Source organism: Gymnodraco acuticeps, unplaced genomic scaffold (assembly GCF_902827175.1).
Source record: "Gymnodraco acuticeps unplaced genomic scaffold, fGymAcu1.1, whole genome shotgun sequence".
NCBI classification, from domain to species: Eukaryota; Metazoa; Chordata; class Actinopteri; order Perciformes; family Bathydraconidae; genus Gymnodraco; species Gymnodraco acuticeps.
The window spans coordinates 3,310,704-3,333,222 of NW_022989977.1; the positions used below are offsets into that span (position 1 = coordinate 3,310,704).

General features: G+C 40.3%; 3 protein-coding genes across 4 annotated transcripts in view; all 3 read right to left on the reverse strand.

The window, feature by feature from the left end:
• Positions 1 to 8,593, reverse strand: part of gabbr1a (gamma-aminobutyric acid (GABA) B receptor, 1a) — a gene marked incomplete in the record, with an annotated part of 59,743 nt that extends 51,150 nt beyond the window's left edge. Inside the window, 3 exon segments of the mRNA XM_034211433.1 lie at positions 5,279 to 5,343; positions 5,600 to 5,686; positions 8,226 to 8,593. Coding sequence (XP_034067324.1) covers positions 5,279 to 5,343; positions 5,600 to 5,678 — 144 coding nt within the window.
• Positions 8,594 to 9,205: 612 nt separating this feature from the next.
• sh3bp5la (SH3-binding domain protein 5-like, a) lies at positions 9,206 to 17,350 on the reverse strand. 2 transcript variants are annotated; one of them, XM_034211496.1, is made up of 7 exons: positions 17,239 to 17,350; positions 16,675 to 16,976; positions 15,667 to 15,729; positions 15,124 to 15,252; positions 12,286 to 12,450; positions 11,454 to 11,627; positions 10,724 to 11,266 (listed from the first exon to the last, which is right to left on the reverse strand). In XM_034211496.1, the coding sequence occupies exons 2-7, from the start codon at positions 16,909 to 16,911 to the stop codon at positions 10,724 to 10,726; spliced, it is 1,311 nt and encodes a 436-aa protein (XP_034067387.1). In that variant the 5' UTR covers positions 16,912 to 16,976; positions 17,239 to 17,350. The 2 variants fall into 2 exon arrangements, with proteins under 2 accessions (XP_034067389.1, XP_034067387.1); XM_034211498.1 differs by having other exon boundaries at positions 9,206 to 11,266; positions 16,675 to 17,341.
• Positions 17,351 to 17,832: 482 nt separating this feature from the next.
• On the reverse strand, positions 17,833 to 20,892 carry mgat1a (alpha-1,3-mannosyl-glycoprotein 2-beta-N-acetylglucosaminyltransferase a). The gene is made up of 3 exons (XM_034211279.1): positions 20,653 to 20,892; positions 19,349 to 20,280; positions 17,833 to 19,134 (listed from the first exon to the last, which is right to left on the reverse strand). The coding sequence occupies exons 2-3, from the start codon at positions 19,979 to 19,981 to the stop codon at positions 18,436 to 18,438; spliced, it is 1,332 nt and encodes a 443-aa protein (XP_034067170.1). The 5' UTR covers positions 19,982 to 20,280; positions 20,653 to 20,892; the 3' UTR covers positions 17,833 to 18,435.
• Positions 20,893 to 22,519: the final 1,627 nt, after the last annotated feature.

The window sequence follows — 22,519 nt, forward strand, 5'->3', positions numbered from 1 at the left end:
TTAGACAAGAAAAATGTTCTTTTTAATAAATCGACGGCTTCTCGATCGTGTGAATGTGAAGCAAATTCACTCTAGAGCATACATTTATTGAACACACCTCTTTTTATTGCATTTTAATACTTTAAATACGTTTTATTAATATTTTTGATGGAAACATTTGCTTATTTCTTCAATACCTTCCAGGTCATGGGACCTAATGACTCAAAATCAATGCTGGGTCAAAGAACTACACTGTGACACACCTCTTTTTATTGTATTTTAACACTCCAAATATTTTTATATTAATATTTTGATTGAAAAATGAGATTATTTCTTCAATATCTTCCAGGTCATGTGACCTAATCACTCAAAAATAAATGCTGGGTCAAAGAACTACACTGACTGAATAGGACACACCTCTTTTTATCGCATTCGAACATTCTAAATATTTTGATATTAATATTTTAATGGAAAAATTAGCTTATTTCTTCAATACCTTCCAGGTCATGTGACCGATTCACTCAAAATCAATGTTGGGTCAAAGAACTACACCGGCTGCATAGGACACACCTCTTTTTATTGCATTTTAATACTTTAAATATTTTTATATTAATAATTTGATGGAAAAATGAGCTTATTTCTTCAATACCTTCCAGGTCATGTGACCGATTCACTCAAAATCAATGTTGGGTCAAATAACTACACTGGCTGCATAGGACACACCTCTTTTTATTGCATTTTAATACTTTAAATATTTTATATTATTAATTTGATGGGAAAATGAGCTTATTTCTTCAATACCTTCCAGGTCATGTGACCTAATCACTCAAAATCAATGCTGAGTCAAAGAACTACACTGGCTGAATAGGACACACCTCTTTTTATCGCATTTTAATACTTTAAATATTTTATATTATTAATTTGATGGGAAAATGAGCTTATTTCTTCAATACCTTCCAGGTCATGTGACCTAATCACTCAAAATCAATGCTGAGTCAAAGAACTACACTGGCTGAATAGGACACACCTCTTTTTATCGCATTTGAACATTCTAAATATTTTTATATTAATATGTTGATCGAAAATGAGCTTATTTCTTCAATACCTTCCAGGTCATGTGACCGATTCACTCAAAATCAATGTTGGGTCAAAGAACTACACTGGCTGCATAGGACACACCTCTTTTTATTGCATTTTAACACTCAGTCAGTAACCTCAGTCCGTTTTAGAGTTTTCACTAAATAACATTAAACAGGCTGCTCAGGAACAGAAACTGTAATTGCAGTTTAAAGTCTGATTTGGAAATATAGTTTCTGTTCTAAGTTTGTAAGCTGTATTTACATTTTTCATCTTCATATTCTCCCCCTACAACATGCACCTAATCATCTTGGGTTATAATACTTCATGTCCTTTGTCCTTCACCTCATTCTTTACCAATTTAGTCCATGCTTTACTTTCTGACAATATTTACTTATTCCATTGTTACAATTAAAATGCTGGAGAACAATTTACACACTTTGCACATAGTAAGTCTTAGAGAAACTCACATTTCCCTGTGTGTCTTTTTCCTGTTGGTCCACTTTTCTTTTCTTCACCTTTGTGGCAGGTGGGCTCTTGGGGTTGTGTAGTGTTTTTGGTGGATTGAAGCATGGACTTGGACTTGGTGTGACCAGCAGAACTTTCCCGCTTGTTCCACTGTTCCTCGTGGTCATCATCTGGCCTGCTAGGATGTCCAAAGTTTTTGTCCAGAATATGCATTGGCAGATTGTGTTGCTCAATGTGCTCTATATATCTTCCTTGTATTGAGGCATACATTTTGGAGACGAACTCAGCTGGTCTCAGGTACTTTTTTTTTTAAAAGGATGGAGTGTTTGACCAACCCAAACCAGAGCTCAACATGGCAGTTGGTATCCCTGGTTTTATGACTTCCATCTTTTTTAGAGGTACCTTTTCTATGTCGCGACAGATCCCCAAGCAACAAACCACTCCACAATGGGAAGATCCCCATGTAGTTTTTTAACAGTGCATCAATGACACCAGGACAGAGGTAGTGTTTTTTTACATGAACAGCATCGTCAGAGAGAATGTCACACTGCTTGGTCCCGCCTGACTTGAAAAGCTTGTGTAAAAGGGGACTTTCCAATAATGCTATGAGCATTTGTTTCCATTTTGCTTTCCTCCTCTCCCATTACATGTCCACTTTCCTCCAGTTTCAAGTCCAGAGTTTGCAAAATGCACTCGTCGAGGTACATTTAGCTCTGTTTCACCGAATGAGTGTACTCCTCTGCATCAAAAAGCACACACATATGATAAAAAACATCAAGGGCTTCCTGCATACTTGTGCAGTTCAGGATGTACGCAAAACAGAATGTTGCATATTCCTGTGTGCCTCTGTCTACAGTTTTTTTCCCAAATGCTTGTGACACAGCCTTCATGATATGAGCAGAGCACAGATGCAACACAGTGAAGTTAGGAATCAGTTCAGTTTGTCCAGACACTATCTCAAATGCTCTGTCAAGGTACACTGACATATTTTTCCCTGTTAAAAGACTGAAGCACACTGTTTATCAGAGCCCAACTATAATCTGTCTCAACCTGTGCTATCTTTCTTTTTGTTGTGTAAGACAACTTTCTTTTAAATTCCATGAGCCAATGGGAAATAGATGGAATGGAATGGCTGTTGGTGATCAGTTCTGTGACAGGCAAGGGAGGCTTATCCTTACCCATTCCGGGCAAAACCAAAGCATAATACAAGACCCGCTTATTTTGATCAGGAATTGTCTGTATCACGCTGCCTGTGGCATCAAGGTAGAGAGTCGTAGGTGTTGGCTTTTTCAAGTGCTCAGTCAATATCTTTATTCCAACATCTGTGTATAAATGTACAGCAAACGGATCAATTTGTAGGTGCTGAAGATAGCCTTTTGATGATGCATGACTGCTGCTCTCTTTGATTATTTTTTGAGTCAACATGAGTTCAAGCATCATGTCATCGTGGAGCCTTGCACTTTTCTTCACTTCAGAGGATATTTTCTTTAACACGTCTTTGGTGAGGCTTCTGCTTATGTTACCAGCCATTATTTCCTCTGATGTCTGTCTTAACATAGTGTAATAATAATTGCTGACACCACTGGTTAAGGCTTTGGAAATTGTTCCTCTTCTTGTGTATTTTCCTAACCCTAACCCTAACCCAACATTGATTTTGAGTGAATCGGTCACATGACCTGGAAGGTATTGAAGAAATAAGCTAATTTTTTCATCAAAATATTAATATAAAATATTTAAAGTATTAAAATGCAATAAAAAGAGGTGTGTCCTATGCAGCCAGTGTAGTTCTTTGACTCAGCATTGATTTTGACTGATTAGGTCACATGACCTGGAAGGTATTGAAGAAATAAGCTCATTTTTCCATCAAATTAATAATATAAAATATTTAAAGTATTAAAATGCAATAAAAAGAGGTGTGTCCTATGCAGCCATTGTAGTTCTTTGACCCAACATTGATTTTGAGTGAATCGGTCACATGACCTGGAAGGTATTGAAGAAATAAGCAAATTTTTCCACCAAAATATTAATATAAAATATTTAGAATGTTCAAATGCGATAAAAAAAAAGAGGTATGTCCTATTCTGTCAGTGTAGTTCTTTGACTAAGCATTTATTTTTGAGTGATTAGGTCACATGACCTGGAAAGTATTGAAGAAATAAGCTAATTTTTCCATCAAATTAATAATATAAAAATATTTAAAGTATTAAAATGCAATAAAAAGAGGTGTGTCCTATGCAGCCAGTGTAGTTATTTGACCCAACATTGATTTTGAGTGAATCGGTCACATGACCTGGAAGGTATTGAATAAATAAGCAAATGTTTCTATCAAATTAATAATATAAAATATTTAAAGTATTAAAATGCAATAAAAAGAGGTGTGTCCTATGCAGCCAGTGTAGTTCTTTGACCCAACATTGATTTTGAGTGAATCGGTCACATGACCTGGAAGGTATTGAAGAAATAAGCTCATTTTTCCATCAAATTAATAATATAAAATATTTAAAGTATTAAAATGCAATAAAAAGAGGTGTGTCCTATGCAGCCGGTGTAGTTCTTTGACCCAACATTGATTTTTGAGTGATTAGGTCACATGACCTGGAAGGTATTGAAGAAATAAGCTAATTTTTCCATCAAAAATAATAATAAGACGTATTTAAAGTATTACAATGCAATAAAAAGAGGTGTGTTCAACAAATGCATGCTCTAGCGTGGATTCGCTTCACATTCACTCGATCGGGAGGCTGTCGATTTATTAAAAAGAAAAATGTTATTGTGTAATTGAAAAGTCATTTGTTGATGGTCCCTAAGTGAAAGCCTCGTTTCGCGGAGAAGATCTCCCCGTCGTAATACAGCCAGCAGCAGGGGAAACTGACGCTGCTGGCGGGTCCGCGAATGTCCGTCGAATATCCAACTTAAAACTAAATTCACCGCGGTGTGAGACCGTGTTGTATCATTAGCTAAAGTTGGCCTAACCCTCGTCAATTGGAGTAGCCTAATAATCCCCAGCACTTTTGTATCAAAGCTTATCTAGGTAACATTTTTGCAAGCTAGCAAGGGTTAGCGAGATTTGTAAAATCATCCACCTGAGGAACGCAACCTAATGTTTACTTTACAACCGTTTTCACATGAGGGTAGCAAACAGCATTAGCCCCAAAAGTAGCTAATTGTACAGAGAAAGTCGCTAAATTGCCAGAACTGGCCGCCATTTTCTCCCTCCAAAATTACACCTAAAGAATTATCAACATGAATGTAAACCTATTTATATGTAAACAACAAACATGGCTATGGTTAGCATTTACAGCTGTCAAGCTAGCAGCTCCGGTGACGCGCATTGAGTGCACGAGCAGTGTGTACTATGCAGACAGGTACTGTAGTTGACAGACAGGCAGTTCATCCAATCATTTCATTTTGACAGCAAACAATGATTGGAAGGACTCATTAGGGTCATGCAATAGTCCAAAAATATAGTTTTTGGTTGTTTGGGTTTTTGTCAGAGCATTTGACGTATTCATTGCTGCCAGGAGTATTTCAACAAGTGTAACCCACACATTATCCACCCTCTATTTCCTAAGGCTATCATAATGGTTTTAATATGGAAATAAATTACATTACAGGAAGCAGATACAGTTTCAACTGCTTTATATTTCCACTTTTGTGTTTTATTATATTGAAAATTGTCCAGTAAACTGGTTTAACGTCCTTGATTTGACTGGTAAAGTTGTGTCATTCAGACCCAGAGCTGTATTTTCTGTACCTGTTCCTGTGTCAGGCCTCTGTAGCGGATCCCCCCGTCTCTGGGAGGCCGGATGATAGCACAGCCTGAATGAAAAAAGAGCAGAGGAAGAAGAATGAAGGACGAAAAGAGCAGAGGGGAAAAGCTTTGTCTGCAGATGATGTAGATTACAGCAACATGACATATTGTCAATTTAACTGATGCTTTCCTCGCTGCACAAATTACAGTGCTTCATTCAGGTCACTCAGCAATCTCTGCAGAGTTACTTATGTCCATTAAGGCTTATTATAACCAACCACACATAGATTCCAGCACATATTCAGTCATAAACACACAAATTACCTCCAGTTGATGAATTATGTATGGGCACAACGAAAGATGGAAGAGCATAGAGAATCACCACAAACAATAGGCATGCCATCTCTGGATCTGAAAGAGAAAGAAGACAGAGGTAAATGTAGAGAACTGTGACTGGAAAATTGAGGAAACAAGATGCAACGAGAAAAACGCTACTGAGAAAATATTCTTGCAGAATCAAATCTACAGTCTCAGTTCTCAGATACAGTCATTTTCAGTCCACTGCTGTCTGTCCTTCCAAAACGAGATGCATCAACTTTTTGGCAAAACACTCCCTCTTCATCCTGCCTGACTGCACACAAAGGATGAGCTGCAACATGAGTCCACTTCTCTCCCCCTGCTTCTGTTTGTATTTACCTTGCAGACAGCCCAGGTACAGTTGATAGCCAGATTGGCTTCCTTTCAAAAAGCCCTGTGTGCAAAGTTTCAACTCAGGTTTGGATGGCTGATATTAAAATTGTTTGTAAAACGGCTGACCATAGAAACATTTCACGCAAGGGCTGACACAATACATTTTAGATCTGTCTTCATTTCAAGGTAATAATGTATCCCCCAAAGGCTCTCCATAGCAAGACAGAAAGTATTTATTTTGTTTTGACAGATGTTAATGGCACAATGACCCACCACACATACTCACGGGCCTGAAAACTCTCTGAGAATTCTCCATCGATTTAGCCTTGCACTATGCTAACACTGTGAGAACTACAAAAGAAGGTTGACGCAGCGGAAGCAGAGATGTCGTATTTATAATTCAATGCATTCTATTTTCTCGTAAAAACATTACCCACAGTGCAACTTGACCGTTGACATCACTTGAGGCGATTTAAGAGACTTCACACAGTTCCCTCTGGAGCCGTGAAAGGCTTTATACAACTTTGTTTTCACATATGCAGTACTCCCCAAGATCTCTAAACAGACTTTGATGTGTACGATCGGAGGAGTTCCCATGAATTAACAATGAATTCAATAAATAATATCTGCTATATCAACAAATAACACATAGAACATAAGGTCCTAATGTTTTAGGCAAACTATCACAATTATTCAACCCTATTTAATGTGCACAAAATCAGTTTGCTTTACAAGGATGGAGAAATGACACTTGCCACTTGGCTGCCACACTAACGTGCAGATTTTTTAAGTACTGAAAGTGTGATATGATAACCAGAAAGAAGTCAAAAGACGAGTCCCGTGAGCCACAGCGCCTCAGTGCTCGCACGAACACAACTGAATGTATCAATGATAAACACACTATATATAGCTGCTCATTTGCAGTTTTGAATAATAAATGCTGCTTCATGAGGCTGTCACAGATGCACCAACATAAACACATCCATACACTTAACAAGACAGTAAGGGGGTGGAGAGTGTGTGTGTGATAAAGTGTGAAGGTGGGTAAGGGGGCATAACAAAGCAAAGCACCACAGTGAGGGAGACAGATGGCAGCGAGGCTTGCTTGTGGAAGACAGACAAACTCTGCTGGATCCTTCATTAGCATTATCCAGTGTATTTTTAGAGTTCACTGAGTAGAGAGTGTCTCATGTGTATGTTGGTGTGTGCATAGGGGGGGGGGGGGGGGGGGGTTGGCAGCGTACAGTACGTGCTTTTGTCCTGTAAGGGATGGAGGGGGGGGGGAGGTAGGAGAGAGAAAAAAGGGGTGAGAAAAAAGGACAGCCCAGCAGGAGTCATTAATATCAGCAATCACACACTTGAGCCGGATAAAAGCAAACTAGGAGAGTGAGTGTATCGGGCTGAAGCAGCCTATCCCCCATAAAGCCAGCTAACTCCATCAGCGCTGTGAGCAGACAGGGGGAAGGGGGGCAGTCGACTAGCCTCAAGCTTTAAATGCAATTAAGGCTTCAGCACCACGGACAGCGCCTTCTCTGCTCGGGGGGAACAGAGAACAACATCTCGTTACAAAAAACACCCACAGCCCATCCACCGCTAATGTTGCACACTGCCTACTAGCTTGTGTGTCTTTAATTCCGGAAGCTGCAATGGAAAGGGATGATCCGGACCACTGACAGCTTCATGTACAGACGCTTGTAGGCTAGTTGATATTTTCAATGTATATGCAGGGCCACACGGGGACCACGCACATACAGTAGACTCACATGCTGTATTTTGTGCATGGCTGAGCATGAACTACTGAGACGTGAGGGTCACAGTAAGAGTGCCACCAACCGTATGCTGCCGGTAGTTACTTGTCGGCTGTTGACAAGGGAATCCGTGATGGCCTGTAGAGCAAGGCCGACCATATTAACAAGCCCGCACAATGCTTAAATCTCAAAAGTAGCGTCCCGAATCACATATCACCTCATTATACCGACTGTATGCCGTTTGAAAGGGTGCAGAATCTCACCATGTTATCGTCTCTTTATATAGCATTAATGCAGAGAGGATCTTGCAAGAAGGAACTCAAAACAAATCTGGCCTGTGCCCATCGAAAATGAATGGCCTTTGCATACAACATTAACAACCAATGGGGCATCTATATAGATTATCTGCATGTGAAATGGAGCATTTTCTGAATAAATGGAGTCTATTATTGCGACTTACAGTAATAGTAGCCCGTAGCCCCGTAAAGCAAAGCTGTAGCATGTGTACTTACTATTAGTTCCGATGCGCTCCGTCAATATAACAGTCGGCTACGTCCTTCGAGGTGGATCCACCAGGAAATGCCCAACGTCGGATTATTTGGTAAAAATATGCATCTTTACAACGATGTTATGGCTATAATAGTATGGCTATCAATGTGCAAGCTGCTCCGCTCGTAAACAGAATGTTACAAAAACAAGACGTATCTTATTCGGGTTATTTCTATGTATTGCAGTTACGCATGGCAAAGGTAAGAAAGGACAAAAATCCATACAACAATTATACATGCACTATATACAAACGCAGCCCCATAAACGACGAAACACCGATTCACCACACTCCCCTCCTTTTCTCTCTCTCTCCCCTTACAATCTTGAGCTAACTCACGACGTCATGATGGAGACGCACCGTGCGTAACAGCCCCTCTCACGCTTTTATCAGATAGTCCCCCCTCCCTCCTTCCCAAGATGACAAGCGCTAGGATCTGGGCCCACGACTGTAATATATTACATGAATCTTACGATCAGGCTTTGGATTTACGATAAGCTTGTGGATTTATCCCACCGTTAATAATTATATCACTGCATGACTAGACACGGATGGAGGTGCATATATGACGCGGTGGTGTTATCAGTGACTACATTGTTAAGCCTCTCTCTAAAGCCCTTAGGAGTTAAGTCAACGAAGCGACAATCAGTCCTTTCTACAACACTGGTCATCGATTAAATCAAAGCCCATCACCTGCTTCATCTTCCCCTTTTGTCTCTCCCAGCATCCTCTGCTGCCATCTATTCTGAAATCCTGCTTCATATTATTGTTGCTGATGAATAATTGAAGGGAGGTTGGGGAAGACACAACCTCTCCCTCTGTCTCTCACCATCCTTCTTCCTGCATCTGTAAAACAGGAATTCACATCCTAACCTGCCTGACAGACAATTCTACTAAAGTTCCTACAAGAAATTCAATAATATGAAAATACAGGAATACAAAAGCCACAATAAGTATGATCTGATTTATTGATTATAGATAGGACAATGCACTAATTGGAAAGTGACATTCTGACTAATTCACAAATGCCATTAAAAGGATGAAGACTAATTGTTAAGACAGGAGTGAAGGTGAGGTGTTTGAGATAAACTGCGACGATAATGATTTAAATACACATGACAAACTGTGAGTATCCCGAACATATGTACAACAAACTTGTCAAACATTCAAATCATTTAGCACATGTAACTGTACATGTCAATATTTTCCAGCTTTGTAATAATTACATACATATACAAGTCATTCCTTGACTTCATCGTTTTGCATCGTACACTTTGACAATCAAAGTACAATATCGTGAAAGAAAATAAAGAAATCAAAACGTAAATCATACCTCTCCAAGTCTTGGAAACGGCACTAGGTAGACCTGGATTGTTAAAATGTTCTAAAAATCATAAAAAGGGCAAACTATAAATATTTCTGGGCAGATGAGATTACAACAAAGTGCTACTCATGCTAAATGTGTTACTTTTTTTGTGTCAAGGCACACTTCAAATGACAAGGGGAAACATTTTCTTTAAAGGCAAAGAAAAGAGGAAATGCATTTGCTGCAAATGAAATCCACTTATTAAAATGTAAACAATACATGTTTGGAAAAGGCTCTCGCCCCAAAAGACTACAGCATAACGACATCAAAAAAGAAAACATGGCTGCAGCTTCATCATCTTAGTTTCAATGGTGTCAGTTTTAGTTTCAGCATATATCCCTAAATACATTTCATAAATGCCTGTGTATAGCTCACTAGCAGTGCATGCTGTCGGAGTGGAAAACTGTCAAGACTCCATTCATTAATCATTTCAGGAATTTTCAAAAAACGCATTCTCTCGTGCCAATAATAACAAAGCAATTCTTGCAGCGTGTTACTGGAAATAAATATGTGAAATTCAAACAGAATCGTTTTTGTCATTTTTCCTTGCACACTGACTTGATGAGGGTGAACACGAGTCTGGGTCTCAGTGTGTGGAGAGACCCTGCAAACACTCTACCTTGAAGCAATGGCTGATAAGACCTGACAGGACTGGAAGGAGAACCAACGCAGGGTTTTGTTTACACTCGTCTCACCAAACGAAGATTAGCCTGGGAAATAAGAAACGAGGGTTTTTGAAACAAGTCAGCTAAACCCAGGCTTTCGATCACTTTTTGCTGTTCCTTCATGCACAAGGAAACATTCTACCCAGAATCCTTCAGAGGGATGAATAAACTGTATACATGTCCTGGAGGGTTGAAAGCTCTTTAGATTCTGTTAGTGTTCTAACTAGGCTGCAATATTAACTATTGATCAGTGTCAGCTTTAGAATTAAGTGTTGTCAGTCATTTAATGTGTGCTAATTTACACGCATCATGTTATACCCCTAGAACTGCATCACTCCAGTGTTACATTTGCAGCTGAGTTACTGTCTTTGGACTTTGGTTGGTACCTATGTGTTAGGGATGTTTACCCTACATTTCATATCTATGGCAGCCTCACAAACTGAAGCTTCGGTGGTGCTGCTTGTAGAACTGCTGCTGGCGCTCTTTAGCGGCGCTCTCCACCATCTTGTCTCTTCTATCCATCACTCCGCCTCTCTCTTTCTCCCCCTCATCCCCAGTTACGCTCCCGACATCACTGAGGTCCCCGAGGTGCTCAATGGAGTCATATTTCTCCAAGTCGGAAGCGATGGTCTGCAGGCTGAAGACTGAAAGTGAATCCGACCCCGCCCGTTCCCTCTCCTTCTCAATCTCCTTCTCCTTGTATTTCTCCAGGTCGATGGCTGCATCCACCCGACCGGCCCCCGTCGCGGCACTGCTGCAGGCGCCACCTTCTACCTTCACTCTGATGTCGGACTCGGCTCCAACGGGGGGGCTACGCCCAGCGCAGACAGTGGTGCGTCGTCCCCCTGCCTGGTCCCGCCCCCTCTGAGCGTGGATCTGCTCGCTGATTTTCTCCAAGTTTTGCAGGGCGATGGAGTAGCGGGACTTCACTTTAGCTACGTGCTGTTCAAGCTGCAGCACTTTGGCCTTATTCTCCTGGAGTCACACAGAGGGCACAGACACTTTCATCATCAATTTCAACATTGATTTTATGCCACAACCTACCAGTGACCTCTACCAAATCCATAACGTACAGAATGTAAAACAATTCTTTTTCTGCCAACGCAGCAGCTTAACAATAGACTAATGATTATTGACAGAACATATTGTATGTCTGCATTACCTCCAGAATGTGGTTGAACTGGGCCTTGAGCTCAAAGTAAGGTTTGGATTTGACAATGACTCTTTTGAGGGACTTTTGCAGCATCTGAACCCGAGCCTCGGCCTCCTGACAGGCGTGTGTGACGCGCATGTGTTCCCTCTCACTGCGGAGTCGCTCCTCCTCCGCTTCGTTCACCTGGGAGAGACACGCAGGAGAAAGATGTTAACACGCCAAGGCCAGAGCCCTTTCAAACTTGAATTCAAGGCTTTTATCGTCATGTGTGCATAGCTAGTGTAGTTATGACAATGACAATCTTAGGTCCCAAGCCCCTCCAACAGTGCAACACAATAAAACAGATACAATTGTGCAGGTAAATAAAATATAATAGAAACAGAATATGATAGAAACTGTGCAGAATAGTCTATACAGTAATTGGAATATTGATATATGAGAAACAGATGAATGTTATGTATGTTCTTTCAAAAGTTCACATGTTTAACATTGTCTCAACTGAAGTTTGATCCTCATGTAACTATCCACCCTGACGGTTTTAAAGGAATTCAATGCTAATTGATGGGTATTCTCTTAACAACACTATTCCTCTTCAAGTCAGACTTAAAAAACACAAATAAACAACAAGGTATTGTCTCGCTCTGATTAAGCCTATTTGTTCACAATCCATCATTATTTAGACTTTTTTTTCCTCCATGGTATTCCTGGTGAATGTTTCATCTCGCTTTAAAAACATGTAGCATCTCATTTGAGACACCACAACCATCCTGCACCAAACATACACTCAACTGAGGTCTGGTGTGATTGTGTTAAAGCATGTGTACGTCCTCCGGTTTGTTACCTTGGAGGTAGCGTGGTTCAGCATCTCCTGCCAGGTGGGATCCAGAGTGTTCTTGCCATCAGCCATCAAGCCCTGCTCTGCCACATAGACCATCTCCCTGGCAGCTGTGTGCATAGAGACCGCTCTCTCGTAGCTCAAAGCTGCCTTCTGAGTCTCCTGCTGTGCCTACAGAGAGCAGACAAAACTTTTATAGCCTACAGACGGAGAATAATGACAAGGACACAGTCAGGAGTTCTGTTGAGTCCAATTTCAATCAGATCTCTGTCAAGCTGTCTTTGTAAATAGTAGAATTCAATTTCACTCTTGAAATCGAATGAATTCAAGTCTGCAGGATGTTGAAATAGGTAGGCAAGGGAACAAATATGTTGCCTATTCTTTAAAAAAGCATTTATTTTACTGTTACAAAACTCCATAAGGGAAATCTCACGCAGCTCATGTTTCTGTGGGAGCGAAACAAGTATCTGGTGTCCACATTGTGTTGAACTAGATCCAGTAAAGCTGGCGAATCACACCTTGCACTGTAATGACGCTCATATGCAGATTGAATGCCCAGTTGTGATCAGACCCCTCTTTCCTGTTCACATTTCATTTCATTTGCTTTAAGATGTTGAACATTGTTATTGCTGCCATATAGATAAGATGTGACCATCAAAACATTTTCTATGTTATCCAGCATGACTAATAATAATAATAATAATAATAATAATAATAATAATAATAATAATACATGGGATTTTTATAGCGCTTTTCCTAATGCTCAAAGACGCTTTTCCCTATCATCAGAATAGAAACAGAAACTGGAGCTAATGGACCTGGTGTCGGGGATTTGTAATACATTTGCAGTAACACTATACTGCGCATGTGGACTAATGTGCCCCTGACCACTTCCAGATTCATTTTGAGCAACTAAATCCAAATTTCTCTATACCCTTGGATCTGATGGGGACAGAGTGCCTTGTCTAAGGACACTTCGGGTGGCCATGCTTACACTGAGGTTAGAACTTAAAGAGCAACTTGCAGGTTTTTTTTTTTACTACATTTATGCTTAACCTTGCCTGAAAATTACAATTAAAAAAGTTAATGCAGGATTTGATGTTTTACAAGACATAAGGGCAGGAATTGTTTTAACGTCATACGTTAAACGCGTCATATTACGTCACATGGGGAGCAACTTTCTCGGACTCCTCCTCTGCCCAATCCGCGGTAGTAGTTTGTAGTTGGTTTGAGCGGTTGTGATTTAGTGAGCTGGTATTTTTTCAGTAATTTGACATTGCATTTCACCATTTGTAATCATGGTGAGCTTGAGTTTGTGCAGGTTGCACAAACTCCAGCCTGTCAGGACATCGAGTCTACAGTTTCCCTCACTGGAAAAGGACCGGAGCTAGCTTGCGTTCCTGGGTGCGAGGTGCATCCACCTCCCTGCAGCACATACTCTCAGACTCCACAGCTGAAGCCTATCAAGAAAAACGTTTATCAGGAAACCATATTACATCTCTCTTCTCCCCCCCCTCCCTTCGCTCCTCTCTCTCTCTCTCCCCTCCGGTACACAGCACCGTTAGACGTAGTATGGAGTTGCATTAGGTAACGCGAGATACGGCTGATACTTGCGCATTAGTTTCTGTCATGGATCAGTATCAACAGTCCTGCCAGTAACGTTACTATATTATCAATACTACTTTAGTTATAGCCTGATATATGATTGCTAACTTTACAATGTTGTGATGTGACTGACGTTAGCCAACAGCTGTCTGTAGCTAACGCCGGTCAGTCACCAAGACAGCTGCCCTGTTCTCCACTGGTTCTCCACACACCACAGCTCCATTTCTCGCCAATGGCCGTTATTTCTTCTAATCCTTGGCTGCTCCTGGTCTCTTGGACGCCTAGCAGGCTCATAATTATAATCATATGCATTCGAATATACATTTCCAACCTCTTCTGTGTCAAAACTAGCATTGTGATCCATGTTTATTCATACGTTAGACCGGCCGCTCTCCCCCATGTTACGTCACATGCTGGAGGTCACGTGGGTAGGCTTTTTTTATGCGGAAGTAAAAATGTCTTACAAAGATGACGCCAGATGTCACTGTAGTCTATATTTCTGTATATTTTTTTGAAAATCTAGTGTATTCATCATTTTCCTACACATTTATTCACTGGTGTCTCTAACCTGCAAGTTGCTCTTTAAAAAGGTAAACAACAGCATGTTCAGGCACAATATTCTTTTTTAGTTATGTCAACTTTTGCATTTCAATAAAGGACACTTCGTTTCAGAGGATTTCTTTAAAGGTCCCCTACCTTACTGCTTTTCATCAATATATTATAGGTCTCAGATATATACAAAACATTTCCCTGAAGTGTTTGGCTCCAAATACCAAACAGATCATGCATTGTAGCATCCCATAATCCCCTCTGTTTCAGCCCTGTTTCAAAAGTGCTGATTCTCTGTCTGTTACTTTAGATGAAAATAAGGAGCCCCTCCCCACGCCCCTCTGAGAGATATTTGGTTAAAAAGAACACAATGGTGCTCTAGGAGGAGATGCATGTGATAAGGGGGGGGGGGTTACCTTGGTTGGTGATTGGCTAATGGTTACACAAGCCAAAACATCGTTATGACATCATAAAGTGGCCAAAATCTGATCAGCTCATTTTCAGACAGGTTTTTATAGAAATGGATCAGGACAAAAAGAGAGAGAATATTTGTTCCTGAAACTTTAAGCATCTCTTTACACAGAGGGGACACGTGTATAAAAGACATAAAAAAAGTGGATTTTGCATAATAGGTGACCTTTAAGGAATACATAGTCCAGTTTCCCAGTGTGTGTGTGTGTGTGTGTGTACCTCTTTGGCAAGGCGGCGAGCTTCATAGTAGGGTCTCGCTTTCTCTATGCAGCCACCAAGCTGAGAGCTGTGAGCATTTAGCTTCCTGGCAGACTCGGTGAGGATTTTCCGGTACCCTGATCTAGCATCCTGGATGGTTAATGCATGAAAATAACAAGATTAGATTTACCTGAATGGAATGACTGATTAGATTCCACAGAGGAGTATGACTGCCGGTGTGCAATCAATTCACTTGGGCATTAAACCATTCAACATTTTCCATTTTAAGAGTTCTGACTTTTCCCAACCTTATTTTAAAAGATATTAAAACTAAATTGTCATTTTGATGAACACTGTCTGGGTAGACTAATAAAATATTCAACAACAAAGACATTCAGAGATTCTAACTAATCCTACGGTGGTAGATTTCATATTTCTCATGAGTTTTGTTTAGTGAAAATCAAAGTGTTTTTATTCAAACTGTTTTCCATATTTTTCAGCCATTTATAGAAAGACTGAACAAGCGCCCCTAATTAGGGGGTAGAAATCTGCATTTTTACTTACATCCAACTGAAGCTCCAGTCTGTTAATTTCTGCACTGGCTTCATTAAGATGCTCCAACTCATCCTGTGGGAAAAAGAAAAAAAATATGTGCTGCTTTAGGCTCCAATGTATTAACCACTAGGGAATATAAATGGCTTAATCCTCCAACACATACAGTCTAGACTAAATTAGCTCCGGTTTATACATCATGTTTTATCATCACATTAAATGTAACAACACTGATTTTATTTTAATTTAAATGTAATGCAGGGGAGACACAAACAGGGAATTAAATTAACTTCACAGGTATGTTACGATTGGATATGTCGGCGCAATTGAATGACAGTCAGATAATCTTGATCTGACAACCAGATTTGCACGGATTATGGATTTAACAAAGGAAAGTCTGTGAACACTGAGATACATTTAAACAGGTTTAAATATTAAACATACTTAAATTCCTTTCTGTTGTTCTTAATCCTCGTTTTCAGTCATTGCACAGTATTGCATTTGAAATAACTATCTGTAGTGGTTGTTTGTCAAATGCCAGTGGCTTTATTGGCACTGCAATGGGAAGTGTGTTTGTAGCAGCATTCAAACAAAGCATTGCACATAATGTGAAAATGAATGAGTAAAGATTAAACAAATGTAAAAATCACAAAATAGCACACAAAAAAAAGACAGAAATGAACAGTAAAATATATACATATTGACCATTGACATTTTTAAAAGCCTAACCAGGGACAAGGTCTACAAATTATCTACGTATAAAATAGCCTTTACAGGCCTACACAATGCGTAGCTTGCACTGGATTTAAATGTTAGTGACAAGAGATGCTTATTTCAGACCCAGAGCTAACACCCTTTTTCTACCTGTGTTCCTTGCTTATTCTCTTGCTGCTATGACAACGGAATTTCCCAACGGGGATTAATAAAGGTCCATATTTTCTTGTCTTAACTACACCCTGGCTGATTCCTATGTAAATATAGTTAAAAACACCGCACACAGACACACCAGGTTCTCCATACCTTGATCCTGGGGTCCAGTTTTTCCTCATAGGGGCTGTGTAATTGCTCCCCCACTCCTTTTTGTTTTTCGGTTTCCCCTTCCTCGCAGGTGTCTCTGGTCGAGGTCTCTATAGTTGTCCCATTAGTTTCGGGAGTTTTGACCTCCTCGGGCCCACCGGGACACCCCTCCTCCCTCCAGTCCCCGGTGTCTGACTCCCCGGACCCGGCGGGGCTCTCTCGCAAGTCGCCTGGCTCCATTCCAGGCCACACCGTTTCGCTAGCTAAGATTGCTTCCTGGTGGCTATACCACTAAATGCCAGGCCCTGTTAACAAGGGTTGTGTTATTCAGAACGGGTACATAAGAAACCAATTCCAGTGTAGGCGAATGTTGCGATCGGCCATATCACGGCACACCGAAACACGAACAGCTAGCCTAGCACGCTAGTAGGTTAACACTGCCAGTCAGGATATAACGGTTACTTTACAGCAAATAGTTGAGAACAAACGGCTAGCATGAGATGAAAAGTAAGAGGAGGCCCATCAGTATGTTCCCCCATTACATGAGGTGTGTCGTCCATCTCTTACCGGTTCTTCATTACTTTAGCTAGGCTAGCTAGCTAGCGGTTTCGGTCTCACATCATCATTAGAAATGAAGTAAACACTGAACAGAGGGAACCTAACGGACGCGCGTATCAAGTTTTGGCCACGTCGGCGCCCGTAGAGAGACACACACACGCACACACACAAATGCTGAAACTAATTCCTGTGTTATGGAAATGTCTACACGTAAATTGTGGCAAGATATTTGTAGATGTCTTGGATAAGATCTGTACATTTGAACTTTAATAATATTTTCTAATCTACATTCATACACCTACATTTTCTTTTAAAAGATCCTCACGTTTTAGGTTCTGGAAGAAAGAAATATAACTATGTGGGCCTCTTCACACAATAACAAATTATGAATTGAAAAATATAAAAACGGTAAGACTTTGCCCCGTGGTAACTTTTTAAAGCTTAATTGCTCTATAATGTATTCACTTAACAAGTAAAATATATTTTCCCATTTTGTTCTCTATATGTTTGCACTCTTTCTACAGTTTTATCTTATCTCAATATGAAAGGAAAACACTGTATTCTTTCTGCTAACTCAATTTAACAACTTATTAAAAGGCAAAATAGTAAATTGGGTTTTTTTATTCCAAAAATATACAAACACAGGTAACAAACCTGTAAGGTGTAATACATTGGAGAATCATTCAAGAAAATCAATTGACTAACTGATTTTCATATAAGACACAAAAATGAGAGTCAAATGTTAGATTATACTGCAGCTTTGACCAGTCACCAACAACCATACCACAGATTATATTTTCATATTCGTAACAGACATAAACAAGTCATATAGGCTACCATAAATTGCAAATAATTTAAAACAATAGTGGCATACTAGTTGATTGCATTGAATGCATTAATGAGTGTCATTTGCACATTTAGGAGCATATAAAAATAGATCTCTTGTGAATTACTGCAGGCTCGTCTAAGGCTGTATCCTACACTGTAAGAAATGTGTTTTCGTATAATGAAAAAGACCTGAGTAGCATTGGCAATAACCCCAACACCAAAAAGGGGAGACATTCATTCTGCATCATCACAGATAATAATCAAAAGTATATATAATTACATCAAACATAAACATTAGAGACATTAGTCTTTGGTCTGTAATGCTTCTCACTCAGACATTCAGAGATCACAAAAAAGCTAATACGCATAAATGGATCATCAGCTCCAGCTGGGATCATACTTGGTCCATCCCGGAGGAGGAGCCAAGTAGATCCTTCGTCCTTTTGAGATGAAACTGACGACCCCTCTGTATCCTGTCCTTGGCACTCCAGACTTCAAGTCATCCATCACTCCCAGGTTTTTGGCCAGAATTTTGAAGCTGTCCTTACTCGAGTATTGAAGGCGGTAAGGCCCAGTTCCTTTTAGCTGCCCCTGCTTGACATCTTCATATGTAACTACAGGAGCTCTGTAAACTTCCTTCTCAAAATGTTCTCTGTACTTCTCCTCCTTTAAGTAACTCAGGTCTAACTTGGTGAAAGGCACAAATTCGGTGTTCAGTTTAATGTATCGCAGGTATTTGTCATAGAACTGACCCAGACTGACTCCTTTCCGGCCAAAGGTTAAAGTTCGTGAGATCTCCGGGCGTATACAGGCACGGCCTCTGCGCTGCTCTGGCTGACGCATCCAGTCATCCCAGAATGACGCGGGCCACTTTGGCTCCAGCTCTTCCCACATCTCCCTGAGGAGCATCCAGCCCAGACCGGGAAAGAAGTCTGTCCTGTAGAGAAGGTTGGCGCTGCCTGGATCCACGTAGCCATCCCGGCCATTGTCATTCCAGGCCGACACACACCACAGAGTGGGGTCAGATTTTAGGAGTGGCAGCAAGGCTTGGAAGTACTCAAAGAAGTCTGGCGCCACCTAGAGTAGGAGATGAACAATTTAATGTCAGTGTAACATGCACTGTCAACAAGTGAAATCATCTGCTGTAAAGATATGCAACTTGATAGCTGTCAAAATAGAACATATACTCGTTTTTTTAATATTGATATATGAAATAATTAACATTGTAATGTCACTATGAGCTTCTAAATTAACTGAAGCAATTGTAGGCACTAATTGATGATATGATTACCTCCAAGTCATCCTCTACAACCACAGCAGAGGAATGAGAGAGGGTCTTGAACACTTGGTTGAGAGCCCAGCGGTAATGCCTGGAGATTTTGTAGTAACCCTGGAACTTCTTGTGCTCTGGTCGCACAGCGATATCTGACAAGACCGGCTGTTTCAGATGGATCACTTGATTTCCATAAGAACGGATCACCTCAGCAGTTTCAGCGTGCCCACAGTCCTGACTCACGATGATTGGGAAAAGTTCTGCGGAAGGACGGAGCTCCAGGAGTTTGTCCAAGCAGCGCCTCACGGTGACCCTGTTACAGGCGATTACCAGGATAGGTATCACAAGCTGGGGCGGGACGACTACTTTTGGTGCGTTTTTGTTTGACGGATCCCACAGGGACTGCTGATTCTTGATCTGAAGCAGGATTTTTCTCTGCATTTCCAGCTCTGCTTCGAACGTGTCTGCCATTCGGAGCACATCTCCCACCATATCATTGGTGGGCCTTTCAGCCACTTCTCTCTTCCCCTGGCCATGCTCCTCAGTCTGGCCCGATGGGGGTCTGCCCCACAGCAGAAGTACAAGTATGGCGTTCCAGGTGATAAACAGGAACGTACCACAAAGAATGAGAGAGCCTCGCTTGCGGATCATGGCACAGAAACTCAGAGGGAGGGAGGGGGTTTCAGTAGGACAGGGTTTGAATACAATGATGAGTCCTGGTTACAGACACTAGGAATAGGATATGGGAAGGGCAGCATGTGTATTATCACAAGCACATATTCAGAGATCTGGAGTCACACTTTGTTGGCTCACAATGAAGTTACTCTGGTTATTATGACACTTAATACTGTGTCAATGAGGGCAACAAATGAAGAAATTTGATGAGGGACAGGTCTCATCTTGGGGTTGTGGTTCTGGCATATGCCTCAACTCTCATTATGCTCTTCTATCTGAAATTAGAAGAACACAGTGTACTTTCAGAAAATAAAGGTTACAATAACAATGACAACAAAGAAGACTAGTGCAACAACATTGTGAAAGATCGAATGAAATCAGGAAATGTTCAAGTGCATTTCGTAGGAAGTTGTTTCCAGTGAACTGGAGTGATGATTCACACAACTGTCTCTGATCGATTTCCTCTTATCACCTGTGGCTGACTCGCTTGATATACGCCACAAAACGGGTGTTATTAAGCCCGAAAATCAACTATGAACCACGACTTTGTACCTCGCTGTCCTCACTGGTGCTCGACAGACTCGATTATACCCGACTGACTGTAAATACTGTAGCTTTAGGATGAGCGTGTTGAAATTAGCCCTTACCCTCTGAGCGTGTCTTCTTTTTTGTCGCCATTTCTTCGATGACAACCAGCAAATGTATACAACCGGAGACAAGAGGACAATGCGGAGCGAATGTGAAACTATTATCTTGCTAGTTTCCCGGCTGTAAAAACAACTTAACGCCACCTTTAGTTTCTGCTGTCTCTCACAAGACAGAAAGAGGCGGAGGAACAGGAGGAAAAGTAACACGACGACTTCCTGGGTAGAGAGCAGTCACGGGAAGTCCCGCCCCATCTGTCACCTTGAGAAATTACACAACACTTTGACGTCTGTGGAGCTAATTAGCAGCTTATTAAGAAACAGCAGGCTTTGATGTCTGTATATTGTTTGTTTTCAATCGGTCTGTCGTCGAAATATGGTGATAAGAGATCCTAATGTAACAACACATTCGTTCTGCCTAGACTGCAGAGAAGTGAGTGTAATTTGCATCAAGGGAAAAGAAGGCATGTGCTTTGGTTCAATGCAGCAGACATGCTTTTCCCTGCCTAATGACACATACACAGCATCACTTTTTATATTTAAATATCTTGGGGTTTATTATGTTACACTCAGCTATCATAGGCCCACTTTAGAACAATTTCTAATTTCTAATATTTCTTATATTCTACTTTTTACTCCACTACACTTACATCAATACATTTACTGGTCACTTGCAACATTACCTGCGACATTTAGCTTTTTGTATTTTATTTGATATGTGTAGTTTACTTCTTCTGCATTAGGTGCACATTGGTCTTGCAACATAATCGTGCACTATTTTATTTCTACTCTGTTTCTTATTGCACCATTTTTTATTTGTTGATATTGTGTTATGTCTTATTTATGTTGCATAGGAGGAGCCCGGGACTAAAGATTTTCATTTCTATAACTACACTGTAGATTCGGATCATTAATACAAACTATAAATTCATTAATGAAAGATCTAGCGTATTATTATGAATAGGCCGTAAAAAAAAAACTAGTTTAAATAAGCTTTACCTTTTCCAAAATTAAAATAGCCTATTGTACACACTAGGCATTAATTATAGGTGGATATAACATCTGTGCAGTACCATATTATCATATTTGTCTCAACCTTCAATCCGTCTTTTAAATGTAGTTTTTTTTAACTTAGTGATTAAATCATGTTTCTTATTTATTATATATTGCTCGGTTTTTTATTGCGCTTGTTGTTGCATTCTCCCTTTGCTAACACTGCAAATGTCCCTGTTGTTGGACTCATAAAGGATATAAATTAGGAAATAAATGCTAGCTTCTATAGTAAATTACATTCCCACTTGGTTAAATGTAGCACTATGCAAGTGGCCTGTGATCTATTTTTAGTCCAACATATTTCACAGTGAAAAACCAAATAATCATGTTAACAACCACAAGTGTATAAGTACTAATAGATTTGTTTTACTCTGACTTAAATAAAACATGTTTTATTGTATTAGACTCTATTCCATTTGCAAAAAAATAAGCTTTCTGTGCAAATCATACAACAAAAAATAAAACAGTGCCGCATTTGAATATGTACTACAACCACCAAGGCCTTGAATACACACGCTACATGTTTCCTCTAAACAGGTGGAATTATACAAATGTTTGACTTTTCCCATGTGCTTAGCATACTCTTTTGCATATTTTTTCATAAAGCATACTTTTTCCTTGTTCTAAACCCTCTAAAAAAAACAGTTTGTTTTCTTATATCACTGGGTTGAAGTCCGATATGTGCTCTGTACAACGTGAAAGCCAACTACAAGTCAGCAAATAGGGTTAGATCACAGTGTGTATTTGTTGTGCTAAGGCCTTGGACTCTCAGTCAGGTCTGTCCTCTGGGACCATTTGTCCAGAGCCGGAGTTGTCC

Coding starts and splice junctions, on each gene's coding strand:
- sh3bp5la (XM_034211498.1), bottom strand. CDS start 16,911: ATGGAGCCAGGCGACTTGCGAGAGAGCCCCGCCGGGTCCGGGGAGTCA. Junction 12,451..15,123: donor CTCGCCGCCTTGCCAAAGAG/GTACACACACAC, acceptor TGCTCTCTGTAG/GCACAGCAGGAGACTCAGAA. Junction 11,628..12,285: donor TGAACCACGCTACCTCCAAG/GTAACAAACCGG, acceptor TGTCTCTCCCAG/GTGAACGAAGCGGAGGAGGA.
- mgat1a (XM_034211279.1), bottom strand. CDS start 19,981: ATGATCCGCAAGCGAGGCTCTCTCATTCTTTGTGGTACGTTCCTGTTT. Junction 19,135..19,348: donor TTGTAGAGGATGACTTGGAG/GTAATCATATCA, acceptor CTCCTACTCTAG/GTGGCGCCAGACTTCTTTGA.